We start from the raw sequence: 23,506 nt of genomic DNA on the forward strand, positions 1-23,506 counted from the left end.
TAAAGCTACCAAGTAAAAGCAATGGTAACTAGTGGGCTCTAAACTGCTGGCCTAATGCAGGGGCCAGCAAACTATGGCCCACTGCCTGCTTTTTAAACAAAGTTTTACGAGAAAACTGTCATACCCATCTGTGAATTCTGCAGTTGCTGCAGAGACTGTATGGCCTCTAAACCCCGAAAATATTTACTAACTGGGCCTTTACAGAAAACATCTGCTGACTCCTAATCTAATTCTATCATCTCTGCTTCATTTCTTCATTTATTAGTTGGATTCTAATACTTAATTATGCTGAGATACAACTGATACAAGAATTGAAAGATAAATAACTGATTCTTCCCCTTCCTTTAAGGCATTTTTGCTTTTTCTTCTACCAACTACCCTAGAAGTGTCAACAGCACAAGGCCAATTTTGGGCTCATTTCTCAGGGTGGGACTTTCAAAGCATGTAAGTAGTGTAAATTTGGATTCTAAACCCAACCCTGGCCACTTGTTTAGAGTCTACTCTTCTCCCAGGAGGCATCTCCTATCCAGAGTCCTTGATACAAATGTTTCCTTACCACTTGCTACCATAAAATCAACATCTTTAATTTGATATATCCTATTACAAAAATATGCTTTTCTTACCAGAGGTTTTAGAAACGGGTTTTAAATGCAGCATGTTTCCTGCAGATGCCCACAGATCCCAGAGTAGCACAGGCTAAAATCTATCACTAGCTAAATAAAGCTGAGTTGAAATACTACAGTTTATTAAAAATGAGTTACAACTATAGTTGTAAACTGGGAAGTACAGTTGACTTGGAAGGTAATAGAAATTCTCAACAATAATCAATAATTAACCTCTGTATAGCACTTTACAGTTTAAGAATGACACTCACATTACCTTGTTATTATGTTTTATAGGAAATTAACAAATCATCACATGAAGAATTAATCTATTTTTCCGACTTTGTGTGTGCAAACAATAAAAATCAATTCAAAATTTCAAAATAGCAAGCAGAACTTGCAAAATTAGATTTTGGAACAATAGTGTTGACTTTAAGACTGTTTAATTTAAAATGAGAAAATATAAAAACCTTAACACATTACTTCTTAAAGCATAAAAATACAAACAAGACTACTTACTGCCATTGTTTGTCTTGTCAATTTAACCAACACTGTAACTAAGGATCCTACTGTGATGTTGTTGCTATCTTCATCATCCAAAACTATAGGATAAAAGAAAACAAGAAGAGTAGAATATAAAAATCAAGCTCTATGTCAAGGCAAACAGCAAAACTTAACTTACCCAAACCAGTTGGGTACTTCGGTATCTGAAACATACAGAATTTTAAACCTACTAAGTAAAAAATAATTCACTGACTATCTACTATGTATAAAGCTCTCTAGTAGATGTCTTTAAAAATGCACTCATTTAATCCTTAAATTAGCTCTATGAAGCATTATTATTATTATTTCCACCTTAAAGAAGAAACTGGGGTTCAGAAAAAAAGTAAAATGCCCAAGGTCACATATGGCTATACTGGCACTGCCAAGTTTCAAACCCAGGTCTTTTAAAACAGTATAAAGTGAGGACTACCATACCACAGCTTTCTCTCACAGTGATACAAAAATAGGGTTCTGACACTGTTAAATTGTGTAAATCTTATATGCAAAAGATTTTTCCTGTATGATAAATGCCTGCCTATCAGAAAAAAATAATTAAAACTAGTATTCTAAGCAACGTTAAAGATATTTATTTTTTAAGGTAAGAAATTCAAAATATTGTTTATATTAAAAAGCACCTTAAAAATATTTTTTGTAAAAAACCACATTTGCCACACACATCCCCAAAAGTCTAGTAATAAAACAAACTTAACTACAACCCCTTTAAAGACAGAAACCATTCCGAATACATCCTTGTATTCCTGGTCCCACAAGAATGTTCTCACAACAGCAATTTAGTAAATGTCAAAGCTCAGAACAATGTCACAGTGAAGAAATGGAGCAGATAATCTCTAATTCTGTCACTATTCTAAGATATTATATTTAGATATAATAACTCCAAGCACACATAAAGATAGAGAAAAACACACAAAATGTGGCACAGAGCACGATCATTTTCAAGGCTTAATATAAATAGGTTTTTAAAAATTAATTTTAGAACTAAGCAGGGTTTTTACACTAACAATAGGTATATTTCAAATATCTTTCATTCCATTTGGAAATCTCTTTCACTGAAAAGTTAACATCTTCCTGAAAGTTGAACTACAGAAGAGTCCTCAAACCTAATCTTGCTATGAGAATATTAAGAGTGGGGTTTTCAAAACTACTAAGTATACATCATTTTCCATTACAGCAAATCTGACAGGTAAACTACAGTTCTGCAAAGTCAAATTACAAGTTATGATATTAAATTAAGTATTTTGAGAACCTTGAGCCAAATAAACAAGAGCCAATCTATCAAAAGGGAAGCAACAGGAAACTTCCCACTTACCCTGTGATTTTATGTCCATAGTCACATACGGGAAACTCCCAAGAACAGCCATAACCTCTTCATATTTTTCATCTTCAAGGAAGTGTAATAGATTGTGACGATCTGATTCTTTTAAACTCACTAAGTCCTGGATAGTCTTAATTTTGTACTAAATTTAAAAAAAGAGAGAAAGAAAATAAGTCCAAAAGTCATAAAACTTTTCATAAAAGGAAAATTCTTGGAATGTTTACTAAAACAAAGTGCAACAACTTTTAGAAAATTGTTAATGTTATATAAATTTCAAAGGAGGAAATACTTACTGTATTTCATGGCCTTTTTCTCCAAGGAAATTTAAATTTGTGATTTTTTTTAATTACAAAGTTAACACAATTTTTTTTAATTAGAAAAAAATAAAGTTAGAGGGAAAAATATAACATTCTTAGAGACTCTTGACCCAAGTAAGAACTACTGTCATTTATTTGCTCAGTCTGCACACCTTTATTTTTAATTTTAATGGTATAAACCTTTAAGAGTATGAATTTATCTCCCAAGTACAGCTGCATGCACCCTTAAGGTTTTACTATGCAATATTCTCATTTGTGTTATTTTCTAAATATAGCTGTTTGTTACTGCAGTAATACCTATCCTGGCTAAATGGATACTCAAGAGAGAGTTTTTAAATTTCTGAGTATTTGGTGCTAGTTATTAACTTTTACTTTCTCAGAAAGAGATTAGATCATGAGGTATATGAAATGCCTGCTTTTGAATACAGAAGTTTTCAATTATTACTTAAAACGTGATCAAATTTATAAGAGTAACACACTTACTTGAAAGGAAAAAACCTTGATGCAAATTTCTAATATACATTCATTAGTTCTACCGTAGCACTATCAAATCCAATGTCTATCTTTTGCCTACTTTGTCCATATACAAAGTAACATTTAAAATCTTTCAAATTACAATTTCATTCAGTTTCTTATATTTCCTCAGGTTTTTCATTTATACACATTTTTGCTGTACCCTAAGATTCATTATAATCTATATATAGATTGTATTTTCTAAAAAGAATTATCTTTTTATTTGATCTAATTTTTTGAATGCTTAATTTTTTCTTGTTCATACTCAACCAATAAACAATTGCCCAACCTTTAAGCCACAAATAAAATAAATGGAATTTTTGCTTAGTACTTTTATTTTTGGCAACATAAAGAACAAAGTGTTAACTGCTAAAATGCACTGATCCCTGCAAAGTAATAAAATCACTACAGTAGTAAATATTATAAAATAGCTACCCAGTCAAGAAAATCTTAACAGAGCCACTTGAGGAATAGTTTTATAATATTTAAAATATTATAAATCTAAATTCAGAGTAACCATTTGTACAAAATGTTTCATTCATGCTACCTTTAAGTGACACAACAAACCACTTAAAACTAATTTGAAAGTAGCAAAGAATTACCTTTTTATGATTGGAAACCCTTCTAAGATTGTCCTCTTCAATGTGAGGAAGCTGTAGAAGAGGAGACTTAAACTGCTGAAGGCCTTGCACAGCCATCTGGGAAAGCTTCATGCAGTTTTCCAGGGATGCTAAAGTTGGAGCACGAAACTCCCTTTCTTAGAAAGAACAGGAGAAAAAGCAAAAACAGGGCTGGACTTCTTATATGTTCAGGAGTACATAATTCATCACAAAAACAAGATTTACATGAACATCCTTAATACCTCAAATTTTATGGTCACATTATTGATTTTCCTTTGAAAGTTAACTGGATAAGACACAGAAAATATACAAACTTGGTCAAATGCACATTATTCAGCAACAACCACTGACTGAATAGAAAAATTATTTGCATCAATCAGACATTGGTATCAAGAACACACTGACACCATGCCAAAAACTGACATCATCCATAACAACAAACCACAATCACTATCTCCTTTTTTAAGGGTCTATTTCCATTACTGACCACAAACTCATTCGTTCTTTTTCCTCTTCATGCAAAACACATTACATGTCAGATGAACCAACATTACATCAAAGAGTTATTTCAAATTCATTGTTAAGCTATTCTAAAAATATTCAGAGGAAGGGAAAGGATATCTTAAATCTTTGCAAAAAAATAAATAACAATAAACAATGAAACAGTGAAAAAGTAAATTCAAAAGCATAGTAAGTTATGACACCTTACATAATGGAAAATCAAGGAAAGAAATAAGAAAAACCATGAACAAAACTGGGAAAGCGGATTCAACTTACAGAATTATACTAAGTACCCATAAATCTTAAAACTATGACGTGTAATCTGTATATGCTTGCAAGAAAAAGTACAACATAATTATGTTTTCTCCTCACCTTCACGGCTCCGGGCCATTATAATTAGCTGGCAGATTACATTAACCATTTCTTGAAGTAGAGCAGGGCATTTTTTCAGCATAAATTGCTGATCTGCAAAACAATAAAAAAAATCTGAAACAAATCATTCTTCTTTTATAGTTAAAACATCTTTACCACCTATAGTCCAAGACTAACGCTAAATTTAAGTTGTCCCACAAATTTTTCATATTACCTCAGAATTTTACAGGTTGAACACAATAGTTTCTCCTCAGTAGCACTATGTCAAAAATCAGTCAGAAAACCTTAGCTCAGATTAGATGTTTCAAGAGAAACTTTGAATATTATAGTGTCAGGCTTTATAAGTGACTCCCCCCTTTTTTTGAAAGTCTGAATCCTAAATTTAATCCTAACCTTACTAATTTAAGAACTTTAAAAATTTTCCTTTTGCAAAACTAAGCCTCTATAATTAAGGATAAATCTGAAGACTAAGACTGAGAAGAAATGTCAACTAAGTGCAGAGAAAAGATAGGAGGAGGAGGAGGGAGACAGGTTCTTTCATTTACACAATGCCTAAACAGTGCTCCTTCATTCCATCATAAATAGCCCATACAGTCATTAATCACAGCATCAACTGACCTTGTTTTCAAAGGCATTTGACTGTATTATTGGCTTAAAAGGGAAGGGGGGTGGTTTGTTTCATTCAGAAAGAAAATTTATTCCCTAAGGATAACTTTCTTCTAAAACTTTCAATTGAAATAATGCAAATGAAAAGAGATGACACTCAAATTCATGACATTCCTGGAAACACCACTGTCGCAACCCACGGCTTTTCTTTTAAGTAGAAGTAAAGCTACAAGTACTTATGAAGCTTTAAATAAAGATTAGACACTTTATTGGTAATTACTGCTTAAGTGTGGTTGTGGTAGTGGTGGTGCTGAGATATCTGTTATGAAATTCATTTTTTTCTCCCCCCAAAAAGCTTACAAAATCCTATTTTAAAAAGTCATTCGGAATTATTGTATAATCTACAATTGACTAAACCTTTCTTATACAGAGTATTCTCTCACCTTGAAATACTACACTTGACATTTGACCAAATTTCTGACTTTCTTAGACCTTCAAAGTATTTGTGAAGTAATTATGTATGTAGCATATAGGTTCCTTTTTTAAAGGTCCTTGAGTAATTACTTGATTGAGTAAAAAGAACAGCGACAAAAACACTGCACCATGAGGTCTAATTAAGTCTACTACATTTATACCATTAAAACCCTACAGATATTAGAGTCACAAATACCTTCTTCAAGGGTCTCAGGAATTTTCATTCTAGCAAGATGAGACAGTAATAGAACTCTGGCCTTCAGGCTATATGGGCAGGTAAGTGGAGGCTCATTCTTCTTTAAGTTAATGCTGCCAATTTCTCTGATTAGCTAGAGTAAATAAAATAATTACTCAAAAAATGTATACTTAAAAAAGCATTAACTTTTAATACTTAAATGCCTTTTAAGGAATTCAGGAGACAAGCCTAACCTGAGGTATTAGAATGTTATCTGTTGGTCTGCTTGTGGCATCTTTATTATACTGAGGATCAAATTCAGAGGCTCCAGCCAAAACCATGATAAGACCTAAGAAAACAAAAGAAATATGAAGATAAATAAATTCACTCATCTATTAATTCTCCACATAACACTTGATTAATCCTAGAGTGGGGAAGTTTTCTAATCACTCACAATGCTAAAATCACCTAACTCTACTACTAACAAGTATTAATTTCTCCCATAACAAAAGAAACATCTCACTTTTTAAAATGTATGCAATATTACCTACCACAAGTGAAAAGAAATATACATCAAATTAAGGGCCCAGAAGCAAGTAGATGCATTAAAACCACTACAAATAGCATCTATTTCTAGACCTAAGCATGTGTTCCACAGAAACTTTGTACATAGCACTAAGTATTCCATGTGACATTACTAATAGCTTTGTGGAAAAAGGGGGCTCTCTCTGGTTAAATAAAGCTGAAAAATAAGAGTTACAAAGAGTTCCAGGTTTCTTCACTTCATGACTCCGCAGAGCCTTGAGTAAACTAAAATACACTGCAATTTACAGAAATTTTTATTATGGAACCCTAGAGGGTTTTGTAGGAATACTGCTCCTTGAAATACACATGATTTGCAGTCACATATATTAGCATTACTCTCGATAGCCTGCACAAGCTCTTTAATGACTGGAATTACAGTCATCAATTTCAATTTACAGCAGAAAATACATGCAATGTCCTCACAAAAAGCGGGACAGTACAGAGGTTAAGTGTGTAGAGCCTGGAGCTTTCACTTTCTAGTTGAGTGGCCTAGGACAATATTCTTCACCTCTCTATGGGCCTCAGTTTCTTCAAATGTGCCTGACACACAGTCAGCATAGTAATATGTGTGAGCTATTAGTATTACTACCTCCAATGTTTGCATAAAAAACAACTGTTCCTAAGACAGCCATATAAATGGTGCCAATGGTAAAATCAAGGATATATATAACCAAACCCACCTGCTAAACAAAGCTTTTCTGATAGAATTAATTGTGTAAGGCTAAGTACCACCCTCAGAAACAAAACAGACATCAAGATCACTGAACAAAAAAAAAAAAAAAAAAAAAAACACCCATTAAAACAGATTATAAACAAAACATTTTCATAAGGGAGTAAATTTATATATCACTATTTCAATCCAGCATAAGAGTGGTATGTGTGCATGAAGGAGGGTAACATTCACTCATTCCTCAGAAATAAAAGATATGCTCATTCTTCAGAAATATAAGATCAGCTCACATAGTCAAGTGATTCTAAGGAGACTCTCATTACCAAGAAAATTAGTAAAAGTGGAAAATACAAAAAAGTCCACTCAGATTTTGGAATAAAAACGCATTCTCCAGTGAGGCACAATTTAAAATTTACATCTTTCTTTTTTTTTAAAGGACAGGAAGGGAAATGCCTATGATTTATTTCCACAGAGCAGTGATTCTGAAAAGCAACACTATATATTTCAGGGATAAAATTTACATTATTAGCTTTATGGGGTCAAAGAAAGTATTTAGGATGGTACTTTTTCTTCATAATAAATTCTGAAAAAAGACTCTGGGAATGAAATATTCTGGCAGCTTTCTTTCAACACATCCAAGACCTCTACTTATTTGACACAAATAACATAGTATAACGTACTGGTTTAGGACTTGGAAACCACATTACCTGGGTTGGATCCTGGCTCTGTCATTTACTATATAATTCCTTGGGCTCAGTTTCCTCATCTATTAAAACCAGCACTTACTTATGGGGGCATACAAAGATTAAACGATTTAATACATGTACAGTGCCTAGCAATGCCTGGCAACAACAAATACTCAAGAAATGTTAGCTGGTATTATTACAAAATTAGCCCACAAGAAGCTTTACCATAAAATTTCTAGGGGGAAAAAGATACATGTATATGAAAAAGATAGCTGAGTAAATGGGAATAAAAGAACTACAAGATCAAGAAATGTAATAAAGGGTGTTAGCATTTTCCTCAGCTTTAGTTACATAAATTGAATATCCCTGAAGCTGTACTATGGAATTTTTCCAGTTGAATATATATCAACTCCACACAAATGACTCAGAAAATAATACAATACCACAGTTACATAAATTTACTTACGTTTCATATCCATATTTCGAGTTTTATAAACAAAATATGTATAAATCTGTGTTGTGCGTATTAGAATCTGGTCTCCACTATAGCGTATTGAGCGATACCACCAAGAGCCCTAAAATGTAAACAAAATTAAACAAGAAATAGCATGAAAACCACAATAAATGTTAAATTTGATGCAGAATATTTTATGGTCAAATTTTCTAAATGCTTACAAACCAAGAAAAAGACCCGTTCTTTAGAACAAATACATTTGTTACATATTTTAAGTGATTTATTTGGCAAATACTTACACTGCCTGATGCCTAAATGCCAACCTACCTCAATACATATATATGATGAAAACATTTAAGTTTTAGTTAGAAATTGTTTAAAGAAAAAATAGGAATGAAACAACCCATTGATATAAGCAACAAGCTGGTTCCTGACAGATAGCGTATCTTCAACAGATATTTGATAAATAAGTGGAGCAATTTTATAGTTGATATACTACTTTCATTCACATTATTCCATACAATTGGATCCTCACACAACAATCCTATGAAGAAGGCAAGACAGATTAATTGTTAGCCTCACTATGGGACTCAGAGGAACCATAAGATCAGAAAGAACACCACCGGTCATAAAAAAATAATAAACAATAAAATCATAAACTTTATGGTTTCTCCATATTGAGGTACTATGCAGTTGCTTTAAAAAATGAGGTTGTTCTATATGTTGTTCTATATGTTGTACTCTTAATATATGAAGCAAAAAAAGTTACACAACAATATATATAGCAAGATCACCTTTTTTAAAAATGTGCATATGAATGTATACATAACGCACAAAAAATATCTGAAAAGGAAAACACCAAACTTAGCAGTGATATTATCTGACAGAGAAATGGACTTGGGGGAAGTGGTAAAGGAAGACTTTCATTTTAAGCTCTAAATACATCTGTATTATCTCATTTATATGTAACTTCTGGATCAGAAGGAGATATATTTTAACATACTAAAGTGATGCCACCTTCAGAAAACTTAATGTATAGCTGAATATAAGATTCTTAAAATTCAGAGTTTGGGTCTTTGAGCACAAGCCACCCATTCTCTTTGCTTGGCCCTGTAATAAACCTTTCTCTGCTTTAAAAAAAAAAATCAAAGATTAATGGATTATATTCTAATACAAATAACAATCTTATAGGGAGACTGCAAAACATGCCACCAATTCCCTTCCTCAAAAAAATTTTAATGAAAACAGCTGGAACTTACCACAACAACTGGAAGGATAACCATGAATGCCAACCCATACACAAGTAAAACCTGGGATTGAAAAGGAGAGAAAAAATTACGGCCTTCATCAGGTAAATTACAACATCCAACTCATTTTGAGGCTTACATAGGGGAGACACAATTTAAAGCACTCCTCATGTAGTATTTCATTTAATCCTTATTTTCAAACTCTATGAGGAAGGTACCATTATTATATTCCTTTTGCTGACAGGGAACCTGCAGCATATACAGTCATCCCTCAGTATCCCTGGGGAACTGGTTCCAATCTTGAAACTACCTCCAAAAGAAATCACAACTTTAACGTTCTAAAACTACCTTAGAACACACCAAACGAGCAACCTAATAAAAGGAACCAATTCTTTTCCCCATTATGCCAAAACAGTTTTCACAATACACAGTTAAATTAAAAACAGCATATCAGTATTTTCTTTGTAATGCTCTCTTTATATTACCAAAATATGTCAAACACATTATAATGTCTTATTTAAGTATACCTACCAAAATTGAATTTTTCTGGTCAACTATCCATGCTGGCAGAGCAATTCCAAAACTTGTGGCTAAAATAGGAAGAATATTTCTGAAGAGTCTCCACTTCCAGTTTTATTTATTTATATCCCCAAATTCTACCCTGCGCCCCTCAAAAGAGCTTTAAGATGATCTTATTATGTGTTCTCGTTACACGAGTTGATGGATAGGGTTTATATCTGAAACTTTAAATTTTTTCAAAAGAAAAAAAAACCAAGTACGTGAATTCCTTCTTCCCAGAACATCAAAATTCTTTCATATGTCTTGAGTTTATACAAACACTACAAATATATGAGAAAATGTTTAGTCAATTAAAAAAAAAAGATTTTTTCATCTAATTTTTATCAACTACTAACTGGAAATGATGAATAATGACTGACTACTTTTCTCAACAAATCAGTCTAAGTTCCATCTTTCCAACTAGTCTCTAGAAAGAAAAATAAAGTAAAAATTAATTTACATAACTGTTTAACTCCTTGTGGTTGTAATTTTCTTATTCACAAACTAAGAAAATCATTCTTTTCAATCTAGTTAATATTTTCCTAATATACACCATAACCTCAGTATTTTTTAATCATAATTTACCACACCTTGAGGCCCATCTGGATTTCCAAACTCTTCCCAATTTTTTCGGGACTCTTCATCAGTTAAACTAGCATACAAAAAAACAAAGGTACAGAATTAGAAAGCCACATCTGAAAAATAAATACTCATATACACAAACTCCATTAACCCACCAACTCATATCCTAAAGATACCAATTTCAGAGAATCAACAAAAACCTCTCTGAAATTACCCAAAAAAAGGAGGGGGGGAGAAGAGTAAGGAACCCAGCATTAACAGAAAATGCTAACCACTGAGCCCTGACACAAATTCCTAGTTGGCCCATGAGTTCTCAAGTTTAGCCAGTTTAAGCCAGAAGATGACACTTTAAAGGCTATACCTCATCTTCTAAGAAGGCAAGTAGGATTATAGGCAACTTTTAAAATCTTATATGCTCGTATCTTTTCCAAAATTTCTTCAATGAATATGATTATACTTTAATAATGATATATATCTATTTTTAAAATACAATACATGATTAATACATGAGTAATAATACATGATTAATAGTAATCTCTCCAAAAACGCCATCACATTCTTCAAGAAAAAAATGAACAACGCCTATAAGACTCCACTGCTATGGGCAAAAAAATGCACATTTACAAATACACATAAATTCTGTATGCAATTTCAGAGACCTCAGGTTATAATTCCCGATCTAGAGAATGCTTTCACTAAATTATATGTGAGTGACCTGAGTTGGCTATATAGAGCTAAGTTACATATTCATATGTAAGAACACAAGAAGGCACATGTTTTTAAAAGTTAAAATAGCTTTAACAATGTTTATCCATGCTGCCCACTCGTTATAAAGTAGCTTAAGCAAGTATAGGTTTTACACCCAAAAGCAAAATCTCAACTATATCAAGAGGAATAAACTAGATAGTTATACATAAGATAGCAGCTTCATTTGAATCACTGATAACTTATATTTAGTAAAACGCACTCTTTTAACTAATCTAGTTATACTGGTACAAGTTACAATAATTCAAAGTTCTGGGTCCCATAATCATTTTACTTCATTTGTCTGATAGATCAAATATTTAAGACATTTTAAATACAAAACATTCTACATCTTGATCATGTAACTGAGTTAAAACCAAAGGCCACATATTATTCTTCTGTACTCTCTAGAATAGTGACCATACATAATAGATTTCCAGGAACCTGAGAACAAAATCATGAACTTGAAAATGTTATAATACCCAAAACTAGGGGTTGGGGGGGGAACTATACCAAAAGCACTAAAATTAAAACTACTAATTCATCTTGGCTATCTGACTTCCTCTGGACATCTTCAGTTCTTTTTAAATTACCTGAAGACACAGCAACTAAGGCACTGCAATACCTGTGCAACAAGGGTAAATGCTTGAAGGAGACACACTGGAAAAGGGGGAAAAGGAGACACCAACTGAAAGATAGTAATCTTGAGGACATCTGCTGCATAGAAAACAAAATGTAGTGCACATTTCAAAAGCTCCTGAAGGTGCTGCTTTATTATAGAATCGCATTTACATAGATAAGAAATCCATAAGTGGGAGTAGGGGAAGGCAGAGAGGAAGCACAGTCAATATACTTTTATTAAGCACAAAAATGTGTAAGACAATAATATTTTCCAATCTTCTGTCATTCTCATTCCACTTTAACAGTCTATTATATCTGCATAGCCTATTATTTACTTACAGTTTTTAAATTAGCTTACAAAATTATAACACCACTGAATCCTCAAAAACCAGATAACATCTGTATTTTACTCTTGTCTGTATTTTACTTTTTAAATTCAATGTAAGAGCTATGTGGGATATACCTACCATGATTCCTGAAGAGTCCAGCTAACTTTTTTATCTCTTGTAATATTAATACTCAAGGAATAACTACTTCTAATTTTATATACTTTATCCTGTTCCCCAAAATTAAACTCATCTTATAAACAAACCTAATTACCGCCCCAAATTAAACTCAACTTTAAATAGTTTAAATGAGACAAGCTACAATGTCAAAACAAAAGAAAATAGATATAGCCTAATAAAAAGCCTAGGAATGAAAATAAGGTGTAAGTATATCCCTCTTCTAATCACGATGCTTAGAAAATAGCTCAATTAACATATAACTTAATATTTAATTTGGTCAACTCACAGGACAAAAGCACTACTATAAATTACTAAAATTAAGATTTAACTAAATTACCACTTCAGGGTTGCCAGGTAGTTCCATAAATGACAGACAATACATGAGGTCAGCATTTAGTAAAAGTGTATGACAACCATTTTATTTACTCTTTTATTCAGACAAAGAACTATCTTTACCACTCTTAAAAATATGTAATGGGTCCTATAATACTCACGCTGCATAAGCTTTTGCTATCCTCATGAACATAACTTCATCACCTCCTTTATCTGGATGATATTTAAGTGACAGCAAACGATACTGTTTCTTAATTTCTGCTACTGTTGCCCCCTAAAAGAAAAGGTTGTGTTTTAGTAAAAATAAGCACGATGCTGTAAAAACATAATCTATCTCACTTTGAACTTAAAATATTAACTACTCAATATTTTCAGAAAGAGAAAATAAAGTTTTCATCCTATATGTATCTTGTCCCATATTTCACTCACATATTTTTTAAATAAAAATACTTTGTCCAATATATTTATTTTATTAAGCACCTATTATGTCCCAAGCAGTACCCTAGGCACTGATAATTTGAGAGTGATATTATATAATGCTATTTAAATAAAAATGGTATTGAACATCTATCTTCTTAAATATACAGAATTTAAAAAATAAAATGATGGTGATATTTAAATATCAAAGAATGATCACAGTAAATTAAGTCTGGCTGAAACAAACCTCAAATCAAAGGTCAACTTCCTTTCTAAGAAATTATCTAAAGAATACCTGGTTTTATCAGCCTGTCAGCATTTTAATATTAAGTAAATATTTCATAAGTCTACCTTAGTTGTTCTTAATTAGATTCAATTTCTATTAATAAATTTTTCAAATTGATTTTTATGGTATTAAATTGCCCCTAAACCTTTTGCTCTTAAAAGCCTCTCTTGATAACCATGATCATCACAGTAAGAAAATTTAGCTGACATGCAAACTTCACTTCTATAAAGCAGCAAATGAGAAGATAAACACACTCTTTTGTATTTTATGAATCTCTGGATCAAGCCATTTACTGAGCAGAGACTAGACGTAAAAGAAAGTAGTTTGGGGGAAAAAATGGACACTAGATTCAGCTTGGCTGCTAAGAAGTTGTATGACCCCAGACAAGGTACAAATTTTCCAGGCCTCATTTTCTCCATCAGAAAAAAAAAGGCTGGATGATCTCTAGCATTCATTTCAGTTCTAACTTTCCACTGATAAACTTAAGACTAATTTTCTACTAGGATCCATTAATCCAGTTCAATCAAGAAAGTCACCTAACAAGTACACTTAAGGTTAACTCGAATTTCTATGACAAGGACACCAGTTCTTCATAAGACATAAAGACTTAATGCCTTGCCTTAGTGTCAACTAACACAGGGTCCTAAGACTTTTATCACTCAACCAACATAAGTGAACCTCCTGGTTTTAACTTTGCATTAAACCAATCTTGTAAATGTCCTTTAAAAATGTACTAACTTCTCATCTCATCTTCAAATATTTTTACATTTTAGCAATTACAAACCAACCTTAATAGGATGGCAATCAACATCTGTAGCTTAAAAAAACATACACGCACTAGAATAATAATGGATTAGATATCTCATTTTAACTGACCAAAGTCTGATTTCTTTAAGCACAGCTCAATTTCTTTTAGGATGTGGACCTACAGTATTTTCACGGGATCATTAAACTAATGTGTATTATATAAAAATACTACTTACAGGATCCAAATTTAATACTTCATAAGGATTGTATTCTTGATATTCTCGGTCTGTTTTGGAAACTTTGTATGCAAGGAATAAGAACAAAGCCCATCCTGCAAGCAGAACTATTTTCCTGTTCAGGAAAAAGATAAGTGAAGTATAGGTAAATACAACTTTATGATTTTCCTTTAAGATTCTAAACACATTATTGCATGATAAAGGCGTAAAACAATCCAAAGTAGTCTCATATCACTGTGCTATTGACTCAAATTTATAATCACTGCATTGTAAGCTGTTATAGCAAGGACAGTGTCTTTTTCACGTTTGAATTCTCTGGATTCTAGCAGTGCCTGGCATGTAATATTCCCTCAGTTACTATTTGCAGAATTTTAAGAAGTTAATTCAATTTATTAACCTATCAGACCTATTACATTAGATCAAAATATATTAATACAAGTATTCAGTTAATCATTTAATGTAAAAAAGAATTGCTCTTGACCTTGTAATTATACTTTTAGTAAGATAAAGCTACAAAAAATAATGGGTCAATTGTGTAAAGATAAAGAAATAGCCTTGTTTATAAGAGTAAAAATTTGGAAAAAATCTTAATGTCCATTTATAGGGAATTAATGGAACCATTTATAGGAGACTAATTAAATAATTAAATAAACCAAAATACAGCCACACAATGGAATATTTTTAGCCAACAAAGATGTAGAAAAATGTGCATAACAGATTATAACATAAAAGAACATATAGTTTGAAAGAAAACTAATTTCCTTTCTCTTCAATATGTTCTATTTAGTAAAAATACTTAAAAGATTGATATTACCAGTGCTGGAGAGGCTAAGGAAAAAAGGAACTCTCATATACTCTACACTTTGAAGGAATATCTGGCAATAAGGAATCAAAAGCCCCAAAGTATGTAACTTTTTAACAATCAATCTACTCCACTTTAAGAAATTTAGAAGGAAATAAACTAAAATTAAGTATATAAAGTGTAAAAGGCTGGTTACAGTTATAAATAATAGCAGAAAACAAGCACACACACACATAAATGTCCACCAATAGAGTACTGAACAGATAAAGTAACAGTACATTCATAGAGAAATATTATTTAGCCACTAAATATATTTCCTGTGGAAGATTATCTACGTTGTATTGTTAAGTTTAAAAAAGAAAAATGGCTTTCAAAGCTGTATGTATAATATAATCCTATTTTTATAAATAAAAGTTTATAAACACTGAAGTGACTTGTTTTCAAATACAGAAAAAAACATGTTTAAGTCTCTTGGTAGGAACCTAGTTAAACATGTTTATTTGGAATGAGCTCCTAGGATCCAGTTCCAACCTACCTCCTTACCTTTATCACTCTGGTTTTTCAAACAAAATAAATCCCCGTCTCCCAAAGTTTCCTAAGTTGTTCCCACCATCATGCTTTTTGCTGTCTTGGATTTTTCTACCTAGAATTCCCATTCCCCATCTCTACATATCTAAAGTATACTCATCCTTCAAGACAACTCAAATTATTTACCCTCCAAGAAGCAATCCTTAACCATCAAGATGATCAATGGCGAGACCATGGTCACAGTCACAAAGAAGCACAAACTGTGACTTTCCTCCTCTGACTCGTTGCAAACTCCTTGAGCACACAGACAGGACCTTATTCAGTCTTGACTAACCTCAGAGCAACTTAAACATAAATTGCACTCAGATGCAAAGTTCTTTCCATCTGGCCAAGTTAATGCTCTAAACCTTATTAAGGGCATAATACTGCAAGCTGCTCCCCACACTATCTGTATGCCCAAAGACAAAGGGGGAGCCCTACCTGGAACACTCCCACTTTCACCTGGCTATTAGGGAGAGGTAGTTAAGAACATAGGCTCTGGAACAAAACTACCTGAAGCCAAAACCCAGCCTTACCATTTAGCTTAGCCTCTTACAACTCAATTTCCAACTGTTAGGGTGGGTTTGACAATTAAATGAGATTAGGTATGTAAAGCATCTAGAAGGTGCCTCACAGATAGTAATCAATTCATCTTAGCTATTGGCTGTTATTAGTAACTCTTACTCAAGTCTCAGCTCTCAGCTAGGACTTCACTTATTCAAGGAAGCCTCTGTCTCAAGCCAGAATTAAGGGCCCTTCCTCTGCTCTTTCATGGCACCCCACCACCACCCTCCCTGCTTACAACCCTTACTAAACTCTATTATCATTACTTGTTTAGTTGCCAGTACTTGTGAATCACAGCATATCAGCGCCTAGCATAATACCTGACACATACATAGTAGGCACACAATAACTACTTATTGAATAACGAAAATAATTTAAAGTAGTAAGTTTTGACTCAAATCCAAAGTTTGTTAATACTCTCAATATGCTAAAGAATACTTGAATATATACTTTATTTTCACACAAATTTAGTTAACTCCACATTTTGTTCTGCCAACTTTCCCAAAGCTCAGAAAACAAAGATTAAGGTGAAATTGAAAATTGCTAAAGTAAAATTTTAAAGTAAACAAGGGTAGAAGAGAAAGGGAATAAAACACCTAAGACACTACACCCCATGTTAGATGTTCTACGTGTAGCATATGGCTCTCTGAGCCAAAGAATAAAGAGGTCCATGACAGAACCTCCAGGCTGATGAAAACTACCATAAACAATAAAAACCATTCTCATTTCCTGAAAGCCAAAGCAAAGGTAGAGACATAATGGATTACATCATGCTCTATGCCCAATTTTTTAAAAGCATTGTTGATTTCTCTGAAAAGATAAGCATTTTCCCTACATATAGCTTCAGTAATTAACTTGAAATCTTGTGTTTTTTTCTCCAAATACTTTAAAAATCATTGTGGAAGCAACTTTCAGAAATTTGAGTATTACACAGTGACTGCTTAATTTTTAAAGAATACTTCAAGGTTAAGTAGCAAAAAGGTTTTGATGGTTTCTGACCTTTTCTAAATTTTTACCAGTACCTACCTAAATATTCCTTATTTAAACATCCATTAAAGTAAATCACTGTACTTCCACTTAAGTAAATCACTTTACTAATCACTGAAGAGAACTTCACAGAGTTGGGTTTTTTCCTTGAAAACTGAGGTTTCAGATACTACAACATGTTGATCAAATCCCAAAAAAGAAAAGATTGGAAAGCCAAAAATATTTGTCTTGCTGCCTCAAAAGTTTAATCTAAAACGAGAAGCAATAGCAAAGAATAAATAGTGAACATGAAACTACTCTTGAAAGCACTAATTTTGCCTTTTAGTTTTACACCACTTAAGAATTTTTAACACCAAAGCTACAAAGGAACTAAACTAGGCAAAGTAGAACCTTGCAAAGAAAACTATTTAAACCTCATTAAGTAATACACATATGTTGAAAACTATCATATTCTTTTAAACCAAGATTTAAAAATAACCAGTTCTACTTTTACTAATTTCCTCTGCTAGGTCTTGCTCTCCTATCTACTAGATAGACAGATGGAGATAATTCACAAGATACAGTCATCCAGTAACAGCAACTTTTTTGCCCCCTATCAGTTTCATCTATTACCTCTAAATTGATGACTTAGGGTAAAGGTTCAAAGCCTAGGGGGCTCTAACCAGCACACCTCACAGCCTTGCAAAGCCAAAGACGCCTACTCTAATTAAACATGCCAATGGCCTTTTTAAGCAGCTGGGCTTGCCAAAATAAAGTGTAACTAGGTCCCCACTCCACCACTTCTTGCTTTAGGATATTGGTCAAGTGACCTTATCTTCTTAGCCTCAGTTTCCTTGTCTGAGAAAAAGCAGAAACGTCTTCCTTGAAGTTAATATAAAACTGAAGTAACATATAAAACCCTAGCACAGCACTTGGCACACAATATGTGCTCAATAAACTTCAATTACCATGAAATGCAAACCTGACCACGTCACCTCCATGCTTTTGATAATCTTTTAAAGATTCCTCCATTAGCCTTTAAGAGAAACTCAATTCCTGACACAAGATATACAAGGTCAAGTTATGATTTCTCTTTCGTCCCTCCTCCCAAGTCATAGTATACTCTTCTAACTTCTAAACCACTCTGTTCAGACTACTCTCAAATTTACTAATTACATCCTACCCCTCCTAAGGCTACAATTTCCTTACAGGCACATTTTATTCATCATTATACACCTATTTTATGAGATGCCTAGCAAAGAATAAACACTAAGTATTTTTTATTGAAACCAATTACTTACTTTACTGTAGGAATAATATTTGGCTGGGGTTTTAATAACCGTAAACGATACCACATACATCTTCCATATACTTTTCTGATATTCTTTAATCGATTTTGCTCTGTCAAAAAAAGAAAAATAAGGTAATAAGTTAAACTATTTTCATAGTGAAGGCAAAACCAGAGTTAATACCACACTAACCTTCATTATCATGCTAATATTTTTTGGAACATTAAAGTACTGTCTACTTATAACTGAAAAACTTAAACACTGACTTGAACCCAAAATATTCAGTTACATAATCAGTAATTTCTAATTCTCTCCTCCATTCTCTTTTGCTATAGAAGTAACAGAAAGTATAAAACAGTTGGAACATGCGGTTTATTAAGGAAGCTAACCAGAAATGGTGGTCTTCAAACATAAAAAAATAATTATGTTAAACGAGAAAAGCCACCCAAACCCATGAGAAGTTAAAACAGGTTTATTTAAGAGTTATAACAAAAGGTATTTTAGTTCCCAGGAAAAATCTGCAATTCAGTTAAAAAGGAATTAAACCAGAGCCCAAATATCATGTATTGTTTTACTAAACTCACCACAATCACTTGATTTGAATAGCTCTCCCAAGTTTAAAAAATTTTTAAGTGTGAAAATAAAAACCTACCTTTTTGTGAAGATGGCACGCAGAAAGCAAAGAAAGAAGCCCCTGCCACTTTCAAAGCTAAAGCCAAAACAAAAGCTGGGGAGGCCAACAAGGCAGTGCTAAAAGATCTACAGCCACAAAAGAAGAGAAGATTTGCATGTTATCCACCTTCTAGTGGCCCAAGACACTCCAAAGGCAGCCCAATTATCCTTGGAAGAGCAACAAGCTTGACCATGTCATTACCCAGTTTCCCTGAGCACTGAGTTGGCCATGAAGAAGACAGAAGACAGAAGACAGCAACACACTTGGGTTCACTACAGATGTCAAAGCCAACAAGCACCAGATCAAAAGGACTGTAAAGAAGATCTACAATACTGACATGGCCAAGGTCAACACCTTGATCAGGCCTGATGGAGAGAAGAAGTTGTATGTTCGATTGGCTTCTAACTATGATGCTTTGGGATGTTGCCAACAAAACTGAGATCATCTAAATTTAGTCCAGCTGACTAATACTAAGTAAAAATGTTTTCATGATATTAAAAAAAACTACAAAATCAAAGGCCTTAAATAGATATCCGATAAGTGAAAGATCTTTGCAAATAATAGAACACTCCAAAGCTGCCATGTAAAAAATCCAACTACCCTGTTATCATTTTTTGAGGAAAGAATCCATGTGAGAGAGCTATGTGGCAGGAGGTATCAGAACCAGGTATGGTGAAGAAGGTCCATACAGGGAAAGGGGTAGTGACAGAAAAGGAGACTGGTAATATACAGGGGGACTGATCAAATACATTAATTTATTAAGGGTAACTGGCATCAGTTTTTCACTGTCAGAGAAGGAAGTTACATATATGAAAAATTAGAAAACATGAATGAACCCTGTGGTGTTGAAGGTATCAGTATGAACTATTTAACAGCTTTTACTATAGAAATATAAATGTAGACCTACATACACACACACATATTCCCTAATTATATGAAGTGTAGGAGCAATGGCATCTCAATAGCAGTGAGCATACCTAGTACCCAGATCTTAATTTCTATATAGCATTCTCCACTAACAGGAACCAGAGATCCAAGTATTTTCCCACAAAATATTACAAGAAGGAAAGAATGATTTTACAGTGGGGGAAGTGCATTAGATTGAATAACTAACCCCTCTCCAAGATGTCCACCATATCCTAATACCCAGAACCAATGAATGTATTATCTTACACGGCAAAAGGGACTTCACAGGTGTGATTAAAGATCTGAGGTGGGAACATTATCCTGAATTATCTGGGTGGTCCCACTATAATCACAGGGGTCTTTATAAGGAAGCAGGAAAGTCAATGACAGAGAAGATAATGTGACAATTGGCAGAGGCTGGAGTATTATCATTTGAAGATGGATGGAAAGGCCACAAGCCAAAGAATATAGGCTGACTCTAGAAGCTGGAAAAGGCAAGGATTCTATTCTAAACCTTCCAGAAAGAATCTGTCCTGCCAACACCATGACTAAAACCCATCTTGGACTTCTGACCTCCAGAACTATAAGATAATAAATTTGTGTCATATTAAGCCACTATGGTTATGGTTTGTTACAGCAACAATAGGAAATTAATACAGAAAATCTGGCAGAAACCATCTTAATCAGGTGATCAGTGAACATCACCAGCAACGAGACAAAATGCAATCATGTATCATCTGGTAGAATGCAATGAGATGAACACAGAATCAGTTTTGTGAAATTGCTGTCTAAGACACATAACTTGAATCTAATTATGAGAAAACACCAGACAACAAAAATTCAGGTCCATTCTACAAAATAATTGGCCTGTAATCTTTAAAGCCAAGGTAAAACTAAAGAACTGTTCAGACTGAAGGATACTAAATAAACATGTCAACGAAATGTTATATGTAATTCTGAAATAGATCTTTTGCTATAAAGGACATCATTGAGACAAGTGACAAAACTTGAATGGGTCTAAAAATGAAATGGTAGTAATGTTAATTTTCTGATTTTTCACAGTTAAATTATGGACACTTTTGAAAATACCACTGGTGATTTTTTAATCTGCATTTCATTAAATTAAGCCTCCAGCATCTCCCATTTTAAGTATAAAACCAAGGAAACATCTGATAAGGTTATAAGAACAATGCTGAAGTTACTTTATTAACTAGATAGCTTGATCTATCCAAAGGAATGGTATTTTCCCAATATTTCTGTCCATGAGAAAGTACACATAGTTTTTACCCCTCAAAGTCTTGTACAATATGTACATGTACCTTGCATGCCTCTTTCTTCCAATCCAAAATTTACACTGTAACCTTTTAGGAAAATATTTAAGTCAATCAGTAAGTACAGCAGGGTATAGTTTACACAGTAACAGTGATATCCAACACAACTAAACATACGTAGTACATACTCCAAAATTCTACATGTATGACCTCAAATCAAAGTAACTGTCAGAAGTCCTTCCAGATATTTTTAAGACACTTAGAATAAAAAGAAACTCATTTATAAGCTTCTAGTTTACAGAATTACTAGTCTCATGGCTAGCAAAGATTACCTAATTAATATCATTAACTTATGACATAGTTTTAAAGAAATTACCCACATTTACAGAAAAGGGAAATTTCAAGGTCATAAAACAATTCTGTGATTTTAAAAACAACATAACAACATATTATGATTACTCTCAGCAGCTGAACATAAAGTTTACATGTCCGTGGGAGTAGTCCAGGCTTGGAGGCAGGTTATTATGGTTGGGCTTCATAAGCTATATGGTGCCTCTGCTAAAACAGTCACATCCATCTGTCATGCCAGAATGATCTGCCGGTCTGAGAGTCACTCAGATCTGCTGAGTAAACTCTTAGCACCATTTTCCTAGAAACTGAAGAGTGAAAGAATGTTAGCCAGATCTGAAGTCTTCAAACCTTAGTGCCTGCTTATCACAAAAGAACTCCAAAAATACATGTATCTTCTTGTAGAGTTTTAATTTGGCATCTAAAATTTTCATTGTAAAGTTTGAAGAGTTGCAGAAGATGTCATTTTCTGACATATGTTGATGTTGACATTTTAAAATAAAAGGGTTCCAGTGCTTTTAAATTTACCAAGGAAATCTAAAAACCATAGCAATTTCATACCCATTGTCATCCATTTGCAAAAATTCATGAAAAAGCTCTTCATTCCACTTCCCCCACGTAATTTTATCCTAATGTAATATATTTTTATCCTGGTAAGTCATTTCTTATAATACTTATAATAAGAAGTATGACACATACTTCTTAAAATTAATTTGTTTTATTCCTTGTGACTACTTTTTCCCAACTTTTTATACTTAAAAATGTCAAGCCTTCAGAAAAGTTGAAAGAGTATTACAATGAATAATATCCTATCTAACTCCACCAACTATTAACATTTTTTGCAACTCTCTGCTTTATGTCTCATTCCTTCTTTTCTTCCCTTTCCCCTTTATTTTAGGGAAAGCTGCAGACATCAAGACAATTCACCTCAAATGCTTTGGCACATATGGCCAAATAACATCAGTTAAGTTTATCATAGTGATAAGTTTAATATCTATACTATGTGTTAACATTGCCGATGCTACTTTGTGTGTTTGTGTATGTCATCAAGGCAACATAGATATTATAAATGGATAAATTACTAAAATAAGAATGTTCAAAGACTTAAAACTCTAAATACTAAAACTTACTTTTTAAAATAAAAAGTACACAGGGGTGGGTACCACTCAGTGGTAGAGTGCATGCTTAGCATGCTCAAGGTCCCAGGTTCAATCCCCAGTAACTCCACCAAAAAAAAAAAAAACCTAAATAAATAAATAAAAACTACACTTTTGCCAATATGGCACATTGTTAGGTAAAACAGCTTTATCTTTTACGTTAAGTATATTTTGTCAAAACTTGCAGATTACCTTGAGTCATTCAATTTATAGAAAAAAATATGCTGTGTAACAT

At 33.0% G+C, this 23,506-nt stretch overlaps 1 protein-coding gene across 1 annotated transcript in view; it reads right to left on the reverse strand.

The window, feature by feature from the left end:
• Window positions 1-23,506, reverse strand: part of SEC63 (SEC63 homolog, protein translocation regulator) — a 58,567-nt gene that overhangs the window by 17,548 nt on the left and 17,513 nt on the right. The window contains exons 2-14 of the mRNA XM_032484641.1: window positions 18,929-19,028; window positions 14,729-14,843; window positions 13,204-13,316; window positions 10,847-10,908; window positions 10,230-10,288; window positions 9,711-9,761; window positions 8,464-8,572; window positions 6,311-6,405; window positions 6,078-6,210; window positions 4,802-4,894; window positions 3,911-4,065; window positions 2,473-2,620; window positions 1,122-1,204 (exon numbers count right to left, since the gene is read on the reverse strand). Of these exons, the coding sequence (XP_032340532.1) occupies window positions 1,122-1,204; window positions 2,473-2,620; window positions 3,911-4,065; window positions 4,802-4,894; window positions 6,078-6,210; window positions 6,311-6,405; window positions 8,464-8,572; window positions 9,711-9,761; window positions 10,230-10,288; window positions 10,847-10,908; window positions 13,204-13,316; window positions 14,729-14,843; window positions 18,929-19,028 (1,316 nt within the window). The remainder of the gene's footprint in view (window positions 1-1,121; window positions 1,205-2,472; window positions 2,621-3,910; window positions 4,066-4,801; window positions 4,895-6,077; window positions 6,211-6,310; window positions 6,406-8,463; window positions 8,573-9,710; window positions 9,762-10,229; window positions 10,289-10,846; window positions 10,909-13,203; window positions 13,317-14,728; window positions 14,844-18,928; window positions 19,029-23,506) is intronic.

The sequence above is a fragment of the Camelus ferus genome, chromosome 8, assembly GCF_009834535.1.
Source record: "Camelus ferus isolate YT-003-E chromosome 8, BCGSAC_Cfer_1.0, whole genome shotgun sequence".
In the NCBI taxonomy this organism is placed as follows: Eukaryota; Metazoa; Chordata; class Mammalia; order Artiodactyla; family Camelidae; genus Camelus; species Camelus ferus.